The following is a 21,513-nucleotide window of genomic DNA, read 5'->3' as shown; positions in this document are numbered from 1 at the left end:
TTGTGGGCATCACACGTGTATGTCATATTAAATGCAGATCAGACTGAAAGCGTAATTGATATGATTGATTGCTATCAAGTAGGATCAAAGTTGGTGAATCCGTAAAGGCAGTAACATTTGAATGCCAAGAAAGCTAAACATTCGCTTGAAAGCATGTTGGATAAAAATTACAAATTAAATTTTAGGATAAGTTCAACCGAATTTGACTGAAATTGAATGAGTAGATTTTAGGAGTAATGAGTTACTTTGAATATTCGTTTACCATTTAAACATTGATTGTTACGATGTAATGATAAAACAAAATTATCATTAAAAGCGTATTCTACGAACCATTCATAAAACATTAAAAATAACCATCAATTTGACTTGATTTAAAAGTGGCAGGTTTGGAAAAAAATCAATAATTTCTATTGGCAAAACATATGCCGAAGATATCAAGTCTTGCTCTTCACTCGGCGGCGTTAAAGACCTGCGTGCCTAATTACATCTAAGTGGTCTCCCAAACAGAGGGCAAAAATATCTCAACCCCCCAAAAATGTCCTATTGTTTTCTGATAGACAATAAAGAAATGATTTGTTAATATTTATCGTGTAGATATTTGAAGTTTACGGTATAATACACCGTGTCATAAACCAAGTACTATGTTAATATTATACATAATTATGGTTGAACTTCGAGCCAACTATCTATAAATATTTATTCCATATAAAGTCTGGTTATAAAGACAGACATAATAATTTTAGCTTCTCAGAAGCTACTGACGTTTAATATGCTATTGACGATTACCTGATTTTGACCTTCAGTCGATAGAGTACATATGTCTGAAAGGACATTAATAACTTACTTTAATATATTAGAATATGGTCAAGCCCACCTTAAAGATCACTACAGTAAGCAATTATCTTTCATAGGTTTATTACACTCATATTGTTGCAAAGGAATAAATCATCTTAAATATATATATATATATATATATATATATATATATATATATATATATATATATATATATAAAACGTGCCACAGTATATATGTATCTAAGGTTCGCATTCGCTGGTCTAAAGCCCCCTCCACACTACGGAGCGACATAACAGCACCCTGGCTGTTTGGTAATCGGTACCCCCAGGAGATGGTGCGGGGCGGCAAGGTGCGTAGCGTTGCATGGATTAGGTTAACCGCCCCAATTGTGGCTTTAAACGAGGATACAACCTGAATGAAACCGCAAACCTGACAGACGCTGTACGTGCTGTTTTCGTAGAAGCGGTGCAGCACTGCTAGCAGCCGCCTGGTGTGAAGCCCAACATGTTGGCTACTGTGTCCAACCTGCACGCGCCATGTGTTATGTCTATTTAATTTATATTGTGTACTTAACCTTTGTCAGTGATTTGGGAGTATAGTTTTGGTCTACTTCACTATTATCAAGTTTTCTTTTCCTGATTTTTGGCATGATCATAATAGTAAACAAGATTTTTATTAAGTTTAAATTCAAGGCCTAGACCGGTTTACAGTCTTGGTCACTGTATTGTTTCTTGGTCAACGGAAATTAGGATATATAGGTTCTGAAAAAGGAAGTCTTGATTACTGTTTCATATCAGTCTCTCGAAATCTATAATCAGAGTTTTTAGTTCAGACATATTAAGAGAGAAATCGTTTATTTCAGTTATTCATCTATTACAAAGTGCCCACTGACTTTTTGGACAAAAACACTTTTTGGAATTACTGTGAATTCATTCAAAGACATTCTGGATTATATAAATGTGACTCATTAAGCTATTGGTACGTCAGCACATTCAAGACTAGTTGTACATCAACAAATTCAGGACTCTGGGTCCATCAACAATTCAAGATTATTTAAATTTATTCAGAGCACTTCTATACTTTTGGACTTGTGATAGAACTTTATGATTATTTGGGATTTATTTCATAATGCTGTCTTTTTAATTTTAACTTTTTATTCGAGGGAAATAAATTATTTATTGAGTTGTACTAAACCTGTTGGTTTCCATTTCTTTCTGTTACATAGGTTAAAACCTAGAGTCGTAACGCATGTCTTTATCCTCCATTTCAATTTTGATGTCCGTGTACATGAGTACGGTGTTGGTTCTGTAACAGTCCTTACCTGGTCGTAACAAAAGACATACATTAAATGGTCCAACGCGTCTGGTATGTTTAGACAGAGCTGTTGAGCATGAAGTGAAATTTGGTCGAATGGACCACTATTGGGGACATTACGTGTGGTGCTTTCGTTGGTTGCACAGAAGGTGCCCTTGTGGAGGTCTGGATCTGCTTTTTCCATGCTGATGTTTTATAACTGGAGGCTGTAGAGGACAGGAAAAAGGTCGTACAATTTTTTATGATGTTGGCGGTGACATTATTGTTGGTCTTCAAGGCAGTTTCATTCGTGCCCATCAGCAGGTAGCCGTCGTTAACACAGCTTGTGGAAGATCACTGAGACTTTGCTTTTTCTGGGTAGGTTAGCAGCTGAAGGTTGCACTGACCCAAAAGTATTTGCCCCTTAAGATTGCGAATGACTCGGACCTGATAGTTGCCTAGACGCTTTAAGATGACTTGGTAGGAAGTGGCCGCTTTGGACGTCGTATTTCAAAGGTGTTGGGCTTGGCAAACATTCTGCAGATACCTATAAACTGATTCTCTAGATTCTCGATGAGGTTGGCTATGGTGTTTGTGCCTATGTACGTTATTGGAGGGTTGGTCCGGCTGTCTCAGCGGATGACCACAAGCCTTGTAGCCGCATGAGGTATGGCTTGCTGTCTTTTAGGCGTTTTTCTAGGCTGGATCGACATCTTTGCCGGGACATTGATTTGACATATGACACCTTCACCTGTTTAAATATGTGCTTAAAGTATAGCTTGTTCTATCCGGTTGTGGTCAGGATAGTGCATTGGGGGTTATCGCCGACACAGAAGTAATTGCGAACGTTGTCCTCGAGCAGGTCTTTCTAGCAGAAGGCGTGGAGGCAGCGGGAGCCGTTTGTATGGCTTTCCTACGTGGTCTCGCCTTTGTACAAGAGACAATGGTGTGGCATTAATGGGGACACGAAATAGGGTGGAGTTGTTGTGACCTCCCGAGCAGGCGCTTCGGCTGCTTGTTGCCTGGCACACTTCGACAGATTCGCTGGCTTTGGGAGCAATGTTGCTAGGACGGCCTCTGCCACCCGAGAAGCTTTCGGTTGGCTCAGCAATATGAAGCTTTTGATTGTGGTGCCACGTGAGCTACTTGGGTCGCCGTTGGCAGCTGATGATTTGATCAAATGGGGAACGGCGTTGCCGGATTGTACGCTGGTTGGGGTCGCTAGGGTGTTTGACACATGAGGTACGGTGTTGCTGGCTGGGGAGCCGTTTCAGATGGCTGGGACGTTTGACGCATAGGGGATGGCGTTGTAGGCTGGGTAGCCAGTTGGGGTGGTTTCGGCTTTTGACGCCTTAGGGATCGCGTTGGCGTTTGGGCGCTGGTTGATGTAGTGATAATGTGGCAAGCCATGCTCTAAATCAAATTTGTTACAACTTCGGTCTAGTCCATGTGGATTTCACCGCTGGCTAAGAGAGAGGTGAGGGTGCTGATAACTCTGCTCCCACCGCTATTTTTAGGGCTTTAAGCATTTAGATGGCCAGCTGATCCAGATCCTGGAGCTCTCGAAGGACCTTCGCAAGTCTTCCGGGTGTTTTATTCTGTCTCACATTGTAAGAGTGCTGACCTTTCATCAGCGGCTTCAGATGTGATTTTCGGAATTGTACCGTTTCCGCATGTCAGCAGTCAAGGATCAGGATTTCGTATTCTGCCTGGATGTGTGTGCTGAATAATACATATTTAAACATCTCATCCCGACAGCGCACAACCTGATACGGTAGCGTGCTACAATTATGCCGGTCTCTAATTAACTGCTGCCTCGTTTTACTAGGTGCCAAGCCCAGCCGGCGTTATTCAGGAAGTCGAGGGTGCACAGAGAGGCTCTATTTTCGCAAAGAATGCTTCTCTTAGTTTGTTGACCTTTGTCAAAACTAAGGTTTATATCGGGTGGTGAAGATCGCGGTTTAACATAGAATATTGACTGACATTTTTATTTCCTCCGTTGAAAAACTAATACTAAAATATAAAGATGTACAATTGTATTTTTTATATGTTACGTTTGCTAAGCCCCAGCTAAAGAGTCATGTATACACTATAGTCTACCTGTCTTGGGATTATTACCGCAGCCTTCTGTTTGATCTCTAAACATATCCACGGGGTTAGTGTTCAACTTTTGCGCAAGGTTTCAATGACCAGCAAGAGAACGGAAACCTGAGTTGACGAAGGCGACCGATCGCATCACTTAAAAACGGTTTGCCATTAGCACACCTGTATGTTAAAAGTTTGTTCAAGGATCAAAAGGAAGTCCATGGGGTGAACGGGGCGTGTTCCTATCCCTCCCCACATTGACAGACAGCAAGCTGGACGTTGTCTGCTAAGTTTGATGGGATCGGTCCACAGCAATAGCCAATCAAAAATTGAGATAAAGGGCGTGATTGCAATTCAGATCCGAATGATACCTTCCAAACTCGTAAGATTAATTTAGTATTCGCCTGAAAGGATTGCAGATCGATAGGGTTTACTCCGAGAAAAGAAGCCACTCGTAATTTAGCGGCAGAACTTAGAGTTAGATTCTAAGGAAAGACACAGTTTCGAAAAGGTCAGTAAGTTATTTGCTCGATTTTTATAGAACATTACGGCATCATAATTGTAATTATCTGTAGTATGTACACTTAATTACTATGATCGTTTAGAATGCAGAATTACCTTTGTAGTGTCTCAATTACATGCGTATTTGAGAAACGGGCGTGAGCCTTACGTACAGAATTAGGTAGATTGCAAGCTAGTGGTCAGAATTAATTTTGTAATTCACTATTAGGTTACTTCGTAGTAAACCAGTACCTTTATTAATGCGTTATGTTACACTTTACATCAGCTTGAACTGCGAATTTGGAAAATGGTTGAAGTATGTAAGATTAGTTACTAAGGACGTATGCATATATCAGAGCATGGATATTTGAATATTTGCATACTTTGTTTGAGTGTAAGGTAAAGGAATGCATCTGATTATTGTGATATTGTTTAGTATAATGGGACTAGGAATATGTACTGATGTGACGTAATTTATTGATGTATGTATAAGAAGGAATTGATACCTTGCTGTATTATGACAATTATTTTACCATACAAGAACTTATGTGTATCTCGATGTGAATGAATGTGTGTCCGAAGAAATTAGATAGCCGTTATCTGATGATAGGCTGTGTGTAGTGTGAGATGAGAGGCCTAAGAGAAAATATTGTACCGTCCTTGTGTTTTCACAGGAAGCTATTTTGAGGACAGAGAACTTCCTGTTCCATTGGGTCCCTAGTCTTCAAGGGATGAAGACGGATTTGAGATTGTAGCTGAGACAGTCGAAGTCGGCAGAAGTGAAGTCGAGGAGGAGCAGGAGAAGGAGTCTAGAGAAATTCGAGGAGGAGGAGGAGGAGAAAGAATTGGAGAAAGGTCAGGGATAAAGAGGGGAAGTAATTGGGAGAAATATGAGAGAGAAAGGATACAACAGATGAGTAGAAATACAAAGACAGGTGGAAATCAATCTCACACTGCTCATCAAGTGAAGCAATAGGCTTATTAAAGAGTTGAGCGGAAGAAGCATAACTGGAAATTTAAGTCATCTGATTATTGAATTGTTATTATATTATTTATTTAATATCAACCTTTTTTGTATATTTAACCATCTAACCGTCGACGCTGCTGACTGGGGGCACGGAGATTTAAATCCATCTTTCACTAAATTTAACTTCCAACAAAATAGAGCCTGGGTGGTACTTCTATAATAGTTTAAAAAAAATATTGGGAGCACCCCACCCCAGCCATATACTTCGTCACTATATATATATATATATATATATATATATATATATATATATATATATATATATATATATATATATATATATATATATATATATGTGTGTGTGTGTGTGTGTGTGTGTGTGTGTGTGCGCGTGTGTATATATATATATATATATGTGTGTGTGTGTGTGTGTGTTTATATGTATTTTTCTCGTACACGAAATAAAGATTTTTCTTAAAAGTACGAATAATAAAGTGTAAAATGTTTATTCTAGGATCGCGTAGGGCTTTGCCAATGTCGCAAACTGCGATTTTATTTTCCTACTTGGCGGTAAAATATAACATCTGGCGATTTTATTTTTATTGGCGATATTGTTGGCTGTTTAAACTTTCATATACAACCTTTAGTTTGGAGTGGAGAAATTCAGAGGTCCCATGAAAGGAATTCGCAAACCTGATACAAAATGCACTGAAATTTATCTATTGTTACATAAACAATTTCTTTGTCCATATTGACAAGCCATCTTAACAGTGCATTGTTACATCATAATCCGCTTATGTTGACATCGAGCATGAGTACTGTATGTTGTGAGATATCCCACATGTTCTGTGCTAATCCTTGTCATCGGACTAGAACACCTGCGTCTCTATCGTCCGTTGACCCTTTGTTAAATTGAGTGGAAGGCAGCATCACTCCGCAACCACAAACGTAAAAAAAATAATCTTACTTCTTGGTTTATTCAATAGGCAGGGAGGAACTGTAACTGCGATCGACCAAACGACGGCCAATTCGTTTTTCAAAAATGTACCTAGATAAAATAGTTTGCTGTAATTTCAAAGAAAACTTTACCTTTGAAGCACCGACTGTTATGAAAACGTACTAAGCAAATGGAAAAGAAAAACATTCTCAGTGATGGCATACAATTAGTTGATGTTGCCGCCACAATAAGAATCAGGCGTTTGTTTGGTTCTCTGAAGCTGGCCTCTAGCGGTGACTTCAATAACGCATGCATATTTCACCAAGGAAAGCCGACTACTTCACTAAAAACGAAGAACGTTTCTTCAAAGAAGTCAGTACCAAAATTAAATAAAAGCAGTGGAATCTGATGGATTTTTGCATTTTCCAACGTGAGTGGAACACGTTTACTGTGAGGTGAAAATTTCATTTTTGCAGGGAAAAAGTTTTTGCTTACGACTGCAACCAACGGCGGCTTAAAACGCAAACTAACTTTACCGACTTGGGGCGTACTGAAAAGTAAATGTGCTTCATCATTCGTTACGTGATTGTGCTATGTTTATGCACTGAATTCAGACCTATATGACCTGTATGGATTTTTTCGATGGAAATACTGGTATTGTGGATTCAATGAATGTGATGAGATTCGCGGGTGATACACGCTGTTGAGACTCTATTCATGTTATACATAAGACGTATATATAAACAGTATACACTATAAGTACCAACCCATGGTTCTCTAAATAAAGTAAAATATTATAAATGTCTTATCTGTTTTCACAACAGGTGTATTTCCCATTTAATATGCATCGAATTAAGATGGTAACTGTGCCAATGAAGTACGTTTTTTATCGCCCGCATTTATTACCCCCCCCCCGCAAATTTGTTGGGGTACATGCATCATTTTCTTCAGCTAACTGATCTGGTTGCTTATAACACGGTTTGGTCTATAACACGGTCGGGTTCTATGGCTCCCAACTATATATATATATATATATATATATATATATATATATATATATATATATATATATATATATATATATATATATATATATATATATATATATATATATATGTGTGTGTGTATGTGTGTGTGGAACAGTATCATCATATCGGTATATGTGGAATAAAAATAAAATTGTAACAGATTTGAAAAGTGTATAAATCAAATCGTTTACTTCTTTCTTTAAAGAATAAATAGCAAAGTATACAATTTGGGAGTAATGAAATTGACGTGGAAAGCGAATTGAGACTGAAAGAGTTTGCAATAGACAGCTTGGGAATATCGTATTTCAGATTAGACGAAATCGACTTGTATCAGTTCTTTGAGTTTTTACATAGACTGTCTGTAAACTCAAACCAAGGTTCCGTCAGGCAAAGATTATCTACACGGCGCGAGACTGGTGAATGAGTGAGTTATTAAGTATAGGTGTATGTGTAAAGGTATGCGTTTATTGATTGTGTTCTTTACAAAATGACTTGATTTACTTTTTCATTTCAAAATTCTGCAGAAAACTCGTCGGATTGAAAATCAGTAAATATGAATGTGAATTATGAGCATTATGAATAGTGAAAGAAACCGAAAAATATACACTAGTCATAAACAAAACAATACCAGATAATACAGTTTATGTTAAAAACTAAATATTATCTATATTAAATGTACCCATTTGGTTTAAAACATATTTTTCCAACAAGAGCATAATAAATAGTATACAACAAACGAATCAAATTATCAATGGAGATCTAGCAAGAATAACAACATGTAACTGCCAGAACTAGAAAATATATACACTAAACAAGAACTTTAGTGTTGGGTTAAGCATAAATAATGCATATATAAACTGAACGCAAATGAATAGTAACTCAACCGTGTAGGAAATTAACCTAAATGAATAGTCACTCTACCGTGTAGGAGATTATAATATATTTGCAATCAATATGTGAAATCATTTTTGGAAGTGGGCTGCTTCTTTACACACATAAGATATTTGTCAGCAAGGTCGTTACCGTCAGAATAACATCTGACGAATTATATGGGTCAAACTAAAATGTATTAACGAAGCAAAGCTATTACTTGCGGTGTTATACTCATCGGACATTGAAACTGGACAGAATAATGCCATATGCGGAAATTATCTACACATCGGACGGTGGAACTACAGACAATTATGCAAATATACGGAAATTATTGTTAGAGATATTAGGCAAAAGCTATTCTCATATTCTATTCACAGGTGACTTCAGCTGCCCAGAGACAGACTGAGAATCATCAACAAGAAAGGATGAGAGGATAGACTCCATTGAATATGAATGTATTTAGCGTCGACACGATAGCTACTTATTCACAAAACTTTAAAAAAAAAAACGGCAGGATAGAGAGGAAAAGATGCACCACTCGTTCTGGACCTTATCCTGAACAATGAAGAAATCGTGACTTCCGTATTGGAATAGCGATGAACTAGGCAACAGTAGTTACTGTGTACTACATACAGTTCTAATACAACGGATATACATTACTTTGGAAATGAGCAAGGACAACAAGTGTGGTATATTCGAACAGACTATATTGCAATCCATGAGCATAGTTTGCTTTGATGTTATATGGCAGAACAACACAAGAAGGTCATTTAGTGCCGAGACAACTGGAGTAAAGCGCGTTCCCCAAAGATGCTTGAAGGTAGCTCACCCAGGCTGGTCCGATGGTATGATACGAAACTGCACCCTTTCATTCGTGAGTCAGGCACGCTAACCATTCAGTCACTGCTGCTCCCAATCCACGAAGAAATGAGTACTATAAATTGGGAGCAATATGTTGGCACAGATGATATCACCGATTCTTGTAAGAAATTACTTTTAATGATGAAGGAAATTAAAGATAGTCGTGTCTCTAAGAAGGAAGTATAGAATACTAGTTAGACATTCTGAGAGAAACATGCACTTTTAAAGAAAGCAATGCTGACAAGAGATTTTAAAGTAATCAATGAATATAAACAAGTTAGAAATCAGATAAAACGCCTAACGAAGAAACTATAAAAAAAACACGCCAGGAACTCGAAAGCTATCTGAAGCTTTATTAAATCCAAATCAAAGAATAAAGAGGGCATAAGAGAAATATATAAAAACTCTGATGACATAAAGTTCCGGAAGACAGATAATAACAAAGGATAACTCAATATCCTTCCAGGTTATATCGGAAGCGTTTTTACGAAGAAACCTGAAAGACGCATACGTAAACTGGCATAATAAAACACCATAATATGCAATGAACGAATGAAAGATTACACGTAACACAGGTAACGATGTGCTTCTGAAATACAAAAGAGACAAAGCTCCTTGATCTGGCTGATTACATCCGATATCCTTATTATGAATTCTCATAGTATATCCCATTAAACGAAGATTTGGAATCGGGTGTAGTCCCGTATGGTTAGAAGAGGGCACATCTTCGAGCTAATTTGTGCCTTCTTACAATCGTCCTGAAGAAGAGTGACAATTTTCTGACAGAATATTGCTGCCCTGTAAACCTCATATATATTATAAGCAAAACGATGGAAACATTGTGTCCTACAAGGGAGATGATAACTTCTTCTCGAATAGACGGTACGAATTTATCTCACGAAGATCTGTCTAACTCAAGCTTTTAAGAGTAATTGATAAATGGATAATGTTCAACATTATAAACTCGTACGGAAATTATTATCGTATGGTTTAACAGTGGATTGAGTCTTTGATCTGGTAGAACACAAAAAGTGGTAGTTAATAGAGAATGATAAGATTCGTCAGAATGTCAGGAATCTCACAAGGATCACTTTTCTGACCAGTTATTTGTTTTCTTCATTAATGCGTTACAAAACGTTCTAAATATAGACGTATATAGATTTATTGATTATACAGCAAGTTTTAAAATAATTATGGCCCAGAAAGATCACATGATACTACAGATGGACCCTAAACTTTCAGAGTGGACTTAGTAATGGCTCCTTAGATTCCGTCCAGATAATTGTAAACTTATGCATATAAAATGCACTGAGCCCAATTCAGGCTTAATTTATAAGCTTCAATGGAAACCGTTTCAAAAAGCCGAGCAGGAAAATTACATCGGCATTACTATAGATCAATATTTAACGTTTGATCGTCGCATCTGTGAAAAAGCGAATAAGCCCAATTATTTCTTTGTTCTACTCCGGAAAACCTTTCAGCATTTGGACACTGTTTCATTTGCACCATTATACAAAACTATCGTTAAAATCAATCTAGATGACGCTAGTGCTGTCTGACATCTTTTCAAAATGAAATGCACAGAACAAATGGAAAGTACAAAGGTGTGCAACCAAACTATTATGTTTATTCAACTTATCATACGCAAATATGTTAACAAAACTAAAACTGTTTTCAAAGAGCAATTCGTGGAAACATGACTGAACAATACAACATGTGAGATGGAAAACTTGAAAGGGACGTTGGTCTTTAGATTAAAATGTGGAAGGAAAGGGCACCTTGCACAGGAGTCGGGGACACTAAAAGAATGTCTTACTAGTAGTTTCCCTTTGGAATAGTCTCTTAGAAATTACAGCTGCACCTAGCGCAGTACATTTAAAAAGAAACAGACATAACAAGTATTGGGAGAACAAGTAGTTAATGTGTGACAATTTCGATACCAATATAATGAAGTAGCATGCCAATCACATTTTGGGAAGATGAAGACGATGATCGCATTAACGAGGAACCTAAAGGATCTAGAACTGGAAACAATTCTAATTAAATAATTGAGATAAAGCAAAACTATCTATGACAATGGAATATAATGGATTCCAAAACTTTTAAAAAGAATATTAAATCTGACATAAATCATTTAAATAAAATTAAAACCTCTTGCCCACTAAGATGTCTGTGATTTCCTATGTAGAGAGTATGGGATAGTATGGAAATACTTTTCAATATTAGAACAACGTTATTATTATGATATTATATTTTATTAATTCTCCTTCCGATCGGCATAATTTATTAAGAATATTACTTCGAGTATTTGCAATAAAAGACTTTATTTGCAAAGAATTTTATACAAGGCTGAAATGTCATTTAATACATCATTAATGTATATAGTATATTAATAAATATATAATATATCAACGGTGGACAAAGTACATACTCCTGTAGATCACCTGCTTTAACATGGTGGCCATCACTTGGATTACCTTCAGACACCACATTTTGAGAATGTGGTTCAATGTTTTTCACAAATATATATATACATATATATATATATATATATATATATATATATATATATATATATATATATATATATATATATATATATATATATACTTTTTTATTTGATTGCTATTGATGATCTTTTTAAAATACGCACTGGTTACCACCACCACCAATCTATGCATCATATGAACTGTATACGTTGTATCTGTCAGGCAAACTACTGCTTGCAAGAGCATGAGACGAGTAATCCCAACGTTTCGAGCTAATATATGAAAAATTAACAAGTTCGTGTGCCAGTCCATGAACAGATATTTTGTTCTTTCAGCAGGAAATCAGTAATATGCAGGGCCGACAAGGGGGGGGGGGGGTGCAACTGCAGATATACCTCCCGGGCCGAACAACACTTTTTAATTTTATAAAAGAAACATTTGTTTGAACAAGATCAAGGAAAGGCCCGGGTGTTTCTTACCCCAGGGCCAGTGATCGCTCTATACGGCCCTGGTAATATATCCATCACACGTATTATTTATCGCGCTTTCACGTCATCGCCATGGATACTGATTACATAGGCATGACCTATCTGATGAGTATCAATGGTGATCATGCGAAAGTACTCCAAGGACATTGAAAATGTTTGCTATATTACTGATTTCTGCAAGACCGAATCCGCATTGATTAGAAATTTTCTTGTAAACGAATTATTCGTCTGGTTCTAGAAGTTTACTTCCTTTTAAATACAAAGTACTCAGTAAACTGAAACCCTTATACTCTTAATACTGAAAAAAATGGTCACAAATTTCATTTTAATCGGGACAAACATACTAGCTAGTACCATTTTTAAAACTCAGATGAACCCAAATAAACCAAACTTACTCAAAACATGACCAGGGAGTTTTCAGATTTCAGTTATGAGGTCGACCAGCGGTCAGAAAATAGCCTAGAGCCACGCATTAAACACATAATAAAAATAATAATAATAATTAATAAGCCCGGCGCGCGCACTGTCACAGATATCAACTAGTGTGAACAACATGCTATCTGTAGCTTTTAAACCTGGCTGAAGAGACAGCTTTCAGGGTTAATTGTTTAGAATATCGTGTCATTAGTTGCTCAAGCGAAAGGAGATAAAATACACATTATTAATCCTCAATAAGCTGGGCGTTGAACTTTTTCTAGCATATTTACGATCTAGCAACAATTCTTCAAATTCTACATAAAAGACGAATGGCTGTGTTGAAGTAAATGAGTGTAAATACCCTATAAATGTCAATATCATTTATATTAATAAAACAAAGTTGGTACCATTCAATAGTATAACTCAGTATTATTATAGTTTCCCGCTCCTGTCTGGTGCGTGTATAAATGTTTTTATTACTTCTTTAAAATTCTTTGTAAATGTTTTTTTTGTGGTAGTACTGAGATTACTCTTCGTTGTTTGTAAGCTGCATGGTGATTGGTGTGTTGAGTTCGTAAGCTGCATGGTGACTGGTGTGTTGAGTTCGTAATCTGCGTGATAATTGGCGTGTAAAGTTCGTGGGCCCAAAGGTTATAGATGTTTCGAGAGGTTATTAAGAAAGAACGAAAACTAACAAGAAATATTTAAATTTTGTGTTTTAAATTTTGCTATCTAATGAAGGTAAACATTTATATGTTAATCGATGGAGTTATACAACACTTTGTTGACCTGGAATAACACCATTTCAGAAAATGAAAACATTTTGGCAATGTTAATGCAACGTTACTTTAAGGTGTTGTTACATTGCCTAAACAGAACTTCGCTCATATTGTGTGTGTCGCAGAATGGCTATACACTAAATCGCTAGTAGTAATGTGGGGCCTTGCGAGTTCAGACGGGAATTAACAATAACCCATAGGTTTACCCCGTGGGTCTAACCTTTATATATTAAAACTATCCTTAGGTTTACATTATAGGCCTTTCTGGGGACAAACGGGATTTAACTTGAACGGGCCTCTCAGGAAACAAAGGGAAATCCTATATTAAATTTGTCCATAGGTTGCATTGTATGCCTCTCTGGGGACAAAATGAAATGTCGATTAGGATTTATCTTGTCCACAAACTGTCTTTGAAATTTAGGGGCAGATGGGCCTGTCAGGGAAAAACAGGAAATACAGTATTAAACTTGTCTATATGTTTAACGTTGGGAAGGTATTTTGAGGAAAAAAGGGAATAGTAATGTTAAAATGTTAAGATACTATTTATACCAGCAGCTCGCTTTTTGATTCCTCTCCAAACACTCCCTACACTCTAATGAAAAGGGTAGGAGTGCTTTAACACACAAAAAACACACAAATAATATCAACCAAGAAGAGAGGGAGGTATGATGTGAAAGAAGAGGAATGAAATAGGTACACAGTCTCACACAAACATAATTTATCCTCATGCACATACAAAATATACTATAATATCAGAGACAAAGGGAGGAGCTATTATAGATGTATTACTCCACCCTCACACACAAACACACAATCACAAAAAAGAGGACGGGTATGGGGCTTTACGTTTCAGTTGTAAGCATAGATATGCGAAACTTACAAATATAAAACATAAACTGACGTGTAGTATCTCTCATTTCTAACGATCTGGCTAGCCCTGAAAAATGATTGTTTTGTGTTATTCCAAGAAAAAAGAAACGCCGGCTGTCCTTTTCATGGCCACTTATATTATTAGACTAGAGAAACCGCTCAATCAAATAAAACTTAATTAGCTACATGATACAAGGTGTGCGTGTGTGCGTGTATCTGAGTATCGTATCCATACTAATGGGAAAAGTCAAGACAAAGATACACATACATTTTGTTTTTCTTTCGAATATTCTATTTTTAATTAAAAATAAGAATCACAATAACATTTCATAGCAAATCACAAAAGTCCATTTTATTTCTCTTCAGTTCATTCACTGGCTGTCTGGTTTTGTAAATTGCTTTACTGGCATGGGTTCTTCCTCTTCAACGTCATGTAGTTGCCAAGCTTTCTTGAATTTCTTGACAGGTATGAGTTCTTCCTCTATTTCTGTTTCCGAATGTTCCTCTTCGTCCTCTATTTCTGTTTTCGAATGTTCCTCTTCGTCCTTATCATCCAACTTGTTCCTTTTTTCTTGGGATACTCTAAAGACCAATGTCCTTTTCTTTGACAAAGATAACAAGTATCATAACCTTTGTCTCTCTTTTTATCTGTCTTTTTGAACCAACTACGGCCACGCCATTTCGTATGACGATTATGCAGGAGGATATGCTTTGTGGAGAGCTGATTTCACTCCAGACCATGGTAGCAGCTAAGGACATTTCCACCCTATAAAATCGACCAAACTCGGAGTGGAAGTACAATTTACAGTAGCTCTTGCAAACGCAGTGAACTTCGTCTTCTATTAAGAATTTGATAATACTCTGGAAATCAACAGCTTGAGAGAAGTAATCCTAGACTATTTGAAAGGAAAAGAACGAACACGAAGACCATATGGAGATGAGTTTAGTTTTTGTTTAATATAGAAGAACCACAGCACTGTGTGTGAGGATAAAGTGTGTCAATAAACACCCCTACCCTTGTGTATGATATCGTTGTATGTTTTAATGTGTCTGAGGATACAGAGTCTATAAACATCAATACCCTAGTGTGATGATATAGTTTGTTTGTGTGAGAGTGCGTGTCTATTTAAACCCCACTTTTTAACATTCTACCTCCATTTTATGTTACTATCGTTGTGTGTTTGTAAGTATAATGTGTGTACAGACAATCCTAGTTTCGTTAGAGTTTGCGTGTGTATTTTTGTATTTAAAAAGCAGGTGGTGGATAGTATATGTGGTGTGTTGAATACTAGCTTAACATTTTAACATTACCGTTCCCGTTTGTCCTCATAATACCATCCTAATGTTAAACACATGGGCAATTTTAACATTGGACGTCCTGCTTGTCTCCAGACAGGCCCATCTGTCCATCAATTTCAAGGATAGTTTGTGGACAAGATAAATTATAATATTAATTTCACTTTGTCCCCAGTGAAGTCCATCCAAGTTAAATCACCTTTGTCCCTATACAGGCCTACAATATAAACCTATGGACAATTTTAATATAGGATTTTCCTTAAATCCCAGAGCATACGATATAAAACAATGGGCTAATGTTAACTATCGTATGACCCCAGAAGACCCCACAAGTATAATACATATTTCACATGTTTAAGCAGTAAACTTATATGAAGGTGATAAAATATGCAAGTGACAGACAATTCATGGTGAAATATAGCGGTAAACTGTCTACAGATTTAGAAACAAACAAAAAATCTACATTTATTACTCGACAAAAGGCGGTTATAGCTGATTGTAAATAGTCCAATACCCATGTTTTACCGGCAGGAAAATTTCTGTAACAAGAATGACACCTGAATAAAATCAGCATTTAGATTAAGAAATGAAAGAGACAAAAAAAAAAAAACCGTGGTGGATAAATTCGTTTTTGGTCTCCCTCTCAACTCGGACAACCCTGCAGTTTGAAGCTACCCTACCATGTTAGTAAAGTTCTTTATGTACAACCTTCATTTCGCAGGTTTTATGTACAATATCTTAAATTGGAAAATAATAAAATTGAAATTTTGTACAATTCATTTCAAAACCGGAACTATAGTTTTCGATTATAACTCTCTGGGATAGGCTCATGTTGAGTGTACTATATGCAGACACAAAACCCTATCTCAATACAAAACTCGGAAACCAACAATAATTTCCATCTTTATGCCTATACAAGGTATTTTTGTGTTGACTTTCTTATAGTGGATTTGTATTTATTCAGAATTAACCACCAATAAATTAAAAAATAATTATAAATTTCTTGCCATTAACAGTTTTGTCATAAAATCTTTGAACATTTAGCTTGTCCGGTTCAACATAACGTAGAATCGACATGATTTCAAATAAATGACGTTACGTTACTGACATATGCGACGTTTCATAAAGATTCATACAAAATGTTTGCAAAAGATTATTGCCAACAGTCTTCACTTAGCGGTTTATTTGTTGCCTTTGAAATTTTACTTCAGTATTTCCAATTCAGAAAGAACTGTTTTGTACTGTTATCAGAAAAGACTATTTTAACCACTGTAAATTTATCAGCCGATGCTGTTTTACTGATAGGATAGCAACTATGCATATATTCAGGAAAAAAAGGTGAATCACACGGTTATTAGTTTTGTTCTCTTTATTTAAAATTGTTTATCAACAAATAACGCGACGTCACTGTATTTTATTTTATATTTTCATTATGCCCTCTGTGTGTTCAAAGTAGAAAACTAGAAAATACATTTTAAATTTTAACCCATCTATCACGCAACAAGTACGTACCCCTAAGAACGGCTTTGGATCAGCTGTGACGGCAGATGGAGAACTGACAATTTGATAACTAGCTTATATCAGAATTTTTCACAGGTATTTATTGGCATCTCTCTCTCTCTCTCTCTCTCTCTCTCTCTGTCTCTCTCTGTGGATGTGTGCATGCTTTTAATCAAACATCATCTGAATTTCCTTCCGTTGAAGATTACCTGTATAATAATTAAGTGTAATAAATCATACAACTTTCATAAGATTTGAAACAAAACAATTAAATTAATAAACACAAACAAAACTAGTATTGAGAGATAATGCAAGGTGCAGACAAACTATGTAGCCAGACCTCATGCAGAGAATGTATGCAGGCAAAATATGTAGCCAGACTTCATGCGGAGAATGTATGCAGGCAAAATATGTAGCCAGACTTCATGCGGAGAATGTATGCAGGCAAAATATGTAGCCTGACCTCATGCGGAGAATGTATGCAGGCAAAATATGTAGCCTGACCTCATGCAGAGAATGTATGCAGGCAAACTATGTAGCCAGACCTCATGCGGAGAATGTATGCAGGAAAAATATGTAACCAGACCTCATGCAGAGAATGTATGCAGGAAAAATATGCAGCCAGACCTCATGCAGAGAATGTATGCAGGAAAAATATGCAGTCAGACCTCATGCAGAGAATGTATGCAGGAAACATATGTAACCAGACCTCATGCAGAGACAGACCTCATGCAGAGAATGTATGCAGGAAAAATATGTAACCAGACCTCATGCTGAGAATGTATGCAGGAAAACTATGAGGTCTTTCTACATATTCGAGCCACGTGACCAAACTTCCATGATCGGTTCTCAAAAGATTGGAGATAACAGCCTGTAATGTAACACGCCTATCATTTTTAGGGAGTTCTATGACTTTCTGTTTCCTTTGTATAATGGTATTATTTACCCTATTTTGCAATCTACAGGTATGTAAGATTGACCAATCATCTGCCTAAATAAAGTTATCATACGCACTATGAGGTAGTCTCTCCCATCGATCAAATTTTCATTGTTTTTTATTATTATCATGCTTTGGATTTCTTTAGACTGTTAATGACTTATTTGAATCAGCTTATACTGATACTAACCAGTAAGGCTTCAATATGGCTTGCGCCATCTTACAAAGCTTGACTTATTTCCCACTCTATAAATGCATGAAAGTTTTCTTCCAAATGATGGCTATAGTTTGACGTGAGAATGCTTTCACAATATCTAGCATGACACGAATGTTTATAATTTACATCCTTTAACACTGATGATTTTCCAGAAATGCCTTATATCACATTGGTGTGCTTGTTCAATTTCTTCTTACACGTGCCATAACATTTTTCGTAGCTAGTTTTTGCAGGTTTCTAAAATCTATCTTCTTAGCTTTACATTCTCTGTAATATTTATATTCACCATCTCTTGGTCTTCCATCATTTATCCTGTAATCTTTGTCTTGCTTGCACAAAGCCTAATCATTAAGATGACTGTATCTCAAATAAATATCAATCTTAATATACTTCCCACGATGTTAGATGAATTATGTCTCCTGCCTTAGGCTTAGTGCAATGCTGGATAAATATGACGTTGATGTAACATGCATAACTGAACGTAACTTATTTCAGCACATGTTTTGCGATTCCATTCGTTTGATTACAAATGTAGTGCAGAATATATTTCCTCTATTGGCACTCGGATATAATGTGGTAAAGTAAGTGTTGAAATCTTTTGCAAAACCTTTATCGTGAGATGTGTGGGATACGTTAAGTCCACTAGAGGATGTTGACGGGATATCACCGCTCCCAGCCTTCATTTGCCTTGTGAACATTCTTGTGAGTAATATGCAACAAAAACCTCACCGTCTTAGGATAAATAGTTATGACAAGATTATTATCACAGGATAAATAGTTATGACATGAGAATTTTCATACGATAAATTGTTATGATATGAGCATTGTCACATAACTAGTTATGCCGTGAGAATTGTCACAGGATAAATAGTTATGACATGAGAATTGTCACAGGATAAATAGTTATGACATGAGAATTTTCATACGATAAATTGTTATGATATGAGCATTGTCACATAACTAGTTATGCCGTGAGAACTGTCACAGGATAAATAGTTATGACATGAGAATTGTCACAGGATAAATAGTTATGACATGAGAATTTTCATACGATAAATTGTTATGATATGAGCATTGTCACATAACTAGTTATGCCATGAGAATTGTCACATAATAAATAGTTATGGCATTAGAATTTTCCCATGATATATTGTTTTGACACGTGAATTATCCGAATTAGAATGTTAACTAGTTACAAAACAGTTCTGAAAACCCGTTATACAAAATATTTTAGAAATTTCCAGTTCATTGTATCAACCTTTCTTCTATTTGATAATTAGCGCAACTATTGCAAGTAAGTTTTATTTGTTCCGCTGCTATATAAACAAAGTTAAGTTTTCTGTCTGTCTCTGTCTCTTTCTCTTTCTCTCTCTCTCTCTCTCTCTCTCTCTCACAAATTTATATACCATGATTATAATAAAATGTCAAAATATTTGCTTCAATCAAAGTCAACACCACGACTTTTTTTATAAGTTAAAATACTTTCTACGAAAATAATCAGCAAAGACATGTTGTCTATATCTTTAACAACTGAACGAATGCACATAATCGTCATAATACCGCCTCTTTAAAGAAAGACAACGGGATCAGACCCGAGTCGGATTATGGCGATCATATTTTCACTATAGATTGCGTGCTGAATTCCACCTCTTAAACAAATCTTATATTTTTACGAAACTGCCCAGCAATTTCGAAATTATAATATAAATTCTCCGCCAATATTCCATTGTGCATGACGAGTGAACGTTTTTATTTTAACGAGGAAAACCTTTAAAAAAGTAATAAGGGATAGGTGGGAACAAATTTTCCAAATCAACCATACGAATCTAAAAACATCTCATTTAAATTTAGCCTTGATGCTATGGCGTAGCTATGATATTTTGGCCCATATGTAAAGCTTACCAATGGGCCCCTGCCTCTATTTTTATTAATATAAAAATGCCAACACCATACTGTTGTACTCGTAACTATGTATTATTAATTACGGTATAAACATTTTTTTATTTGGATAGGCTCGTGGGACCCTATGCTTTGCATATATGGTAGGTACGCCCCTATATTGACATTATATAAAATGATTGTTGATTTAGTTATTTTGTTTATTTGTTTGTTTGGTAGATTCAGTTCTCTTTGTCCCGTACGTGGTTTAATACGCTTCCTTACAGCATAGAGCGTGGCTGTAGAGAGCTGTATGGTTTTATATTTCCTTATTCCGATTAATTTAAACCAATGTGATTTTTTTCCTAACACTTTTGATCGTTCTTTTCTTTTATCTTCTCAATTAGTTCATGTTAACCCTAAGGATGGTACCAGTGGTAGCGCCTGTATACCGATTATGTAATTTTCTTTCTCTTCTATGCCCTTCCTTTCCACCCCTACCTAAAATTATTCCCCCGGGCAAAAATACCTCTCATTTCGTAATCCTATTTTTAATAGTGCTGTAAACGTCTCTCCATCACGTGCATGATCAACCCATTTCCTCATTTATCAAATTAAGATTTGATGGTAGCGTTGGTGGTTGAGTGGGGGTGGGGTGGGTGTACTATCAGCCACTGTGTTAGAACTCCATAGTCACTGATCTCCAACAACCTAATCTCAAATGTACATCGATGTTATCGATATCTTTTGGTTCTAATTAATTACTGATATACTTACCCTTCACATTAGGTCTGGTCCTGGGTCGGGCCGTGTTCCAGGGAGACTCGGAATCTGTAGGTCTGCGGGCCAAGGGCTCATCTTTCTTCATCCAGGCTGTTGAAAATATGACCCTTTCTTAATTAAAGTATATTCCAAAGCAGAGTTCAACCATGAAAAGGGGCACGCAAGTTTATCCGTCTAGTTGAAATCGATCTGGGTTGCTAGGTACGCGAACCGCCATGTTAGATCTATAATCATGGGCCAGTCAACTCAAGTTACCTGTTTTGCACGTATTATAACCCGACTGTTAGCTTTTGTTCCCGCTACCGTTAAAATTTCAAATTAAAAATTACCGAGCGTATACCAGTCACGAAATTAGATTTACAGGTGTATTTAGGTGTGCTCAATAGATGTTATTGAAGTTTTATAATCTTAAACATCCCAGCTTACTTCTGACGTCTTTTATTTGCCCATTGTGCCAGGTGACTATCGTCTATTATTTCTTATTTGCAAAAGGTAGAATCCATCGGGTTATTGATA

The 21,513-nt window shown here is 36.3% G+C and overlaps 1 protein-coding gene across 1 annotated transcript in view; it reads right to left on the bottom strand.

Annotated features, from left to right (window-relative positions):
• LOC149804700 (uncharacterized) overlaps positions 1-21,234 on the bottom strand; it is a 190,878-nt gene extending 169,644 nt beyond the window's left edge. The window contains exon 1 of the mRNA XM_089943218.1: positions 20,992-21,234. Within this exon, the coding sequence (XP_089799344.1) occupies positions 20,992-21,082 (91 nt within the window). The 5' untranslated portion in view covers positions 21,083-21,234. The remainder of the gene's footprint in view (positions 1-20,991) is intronic.
• Between the last annotated feature and the right edge of the window lie 279 nt (positions 21,235-21,513).

The sequence above is a fragment of the Sinohyriopsis cumingii genome, chromosome 2, assembly GCF_028554795.1.
Source record: "Sinohyriopsis cumingii isolate HCF-2022 chromosome 2, ASM2855479v2, whole genome shotgun sequence".
Lineage (NCBI taxonomy): Eukaryota > Metazoa > Mollusca > Bivalvia > Unionida > Unionidae > Sinohyriopsis > Sinohyriopsis cumingii.
This window is presented reverse-complemented; position numbering and strand designations above follow the sequence as displayed.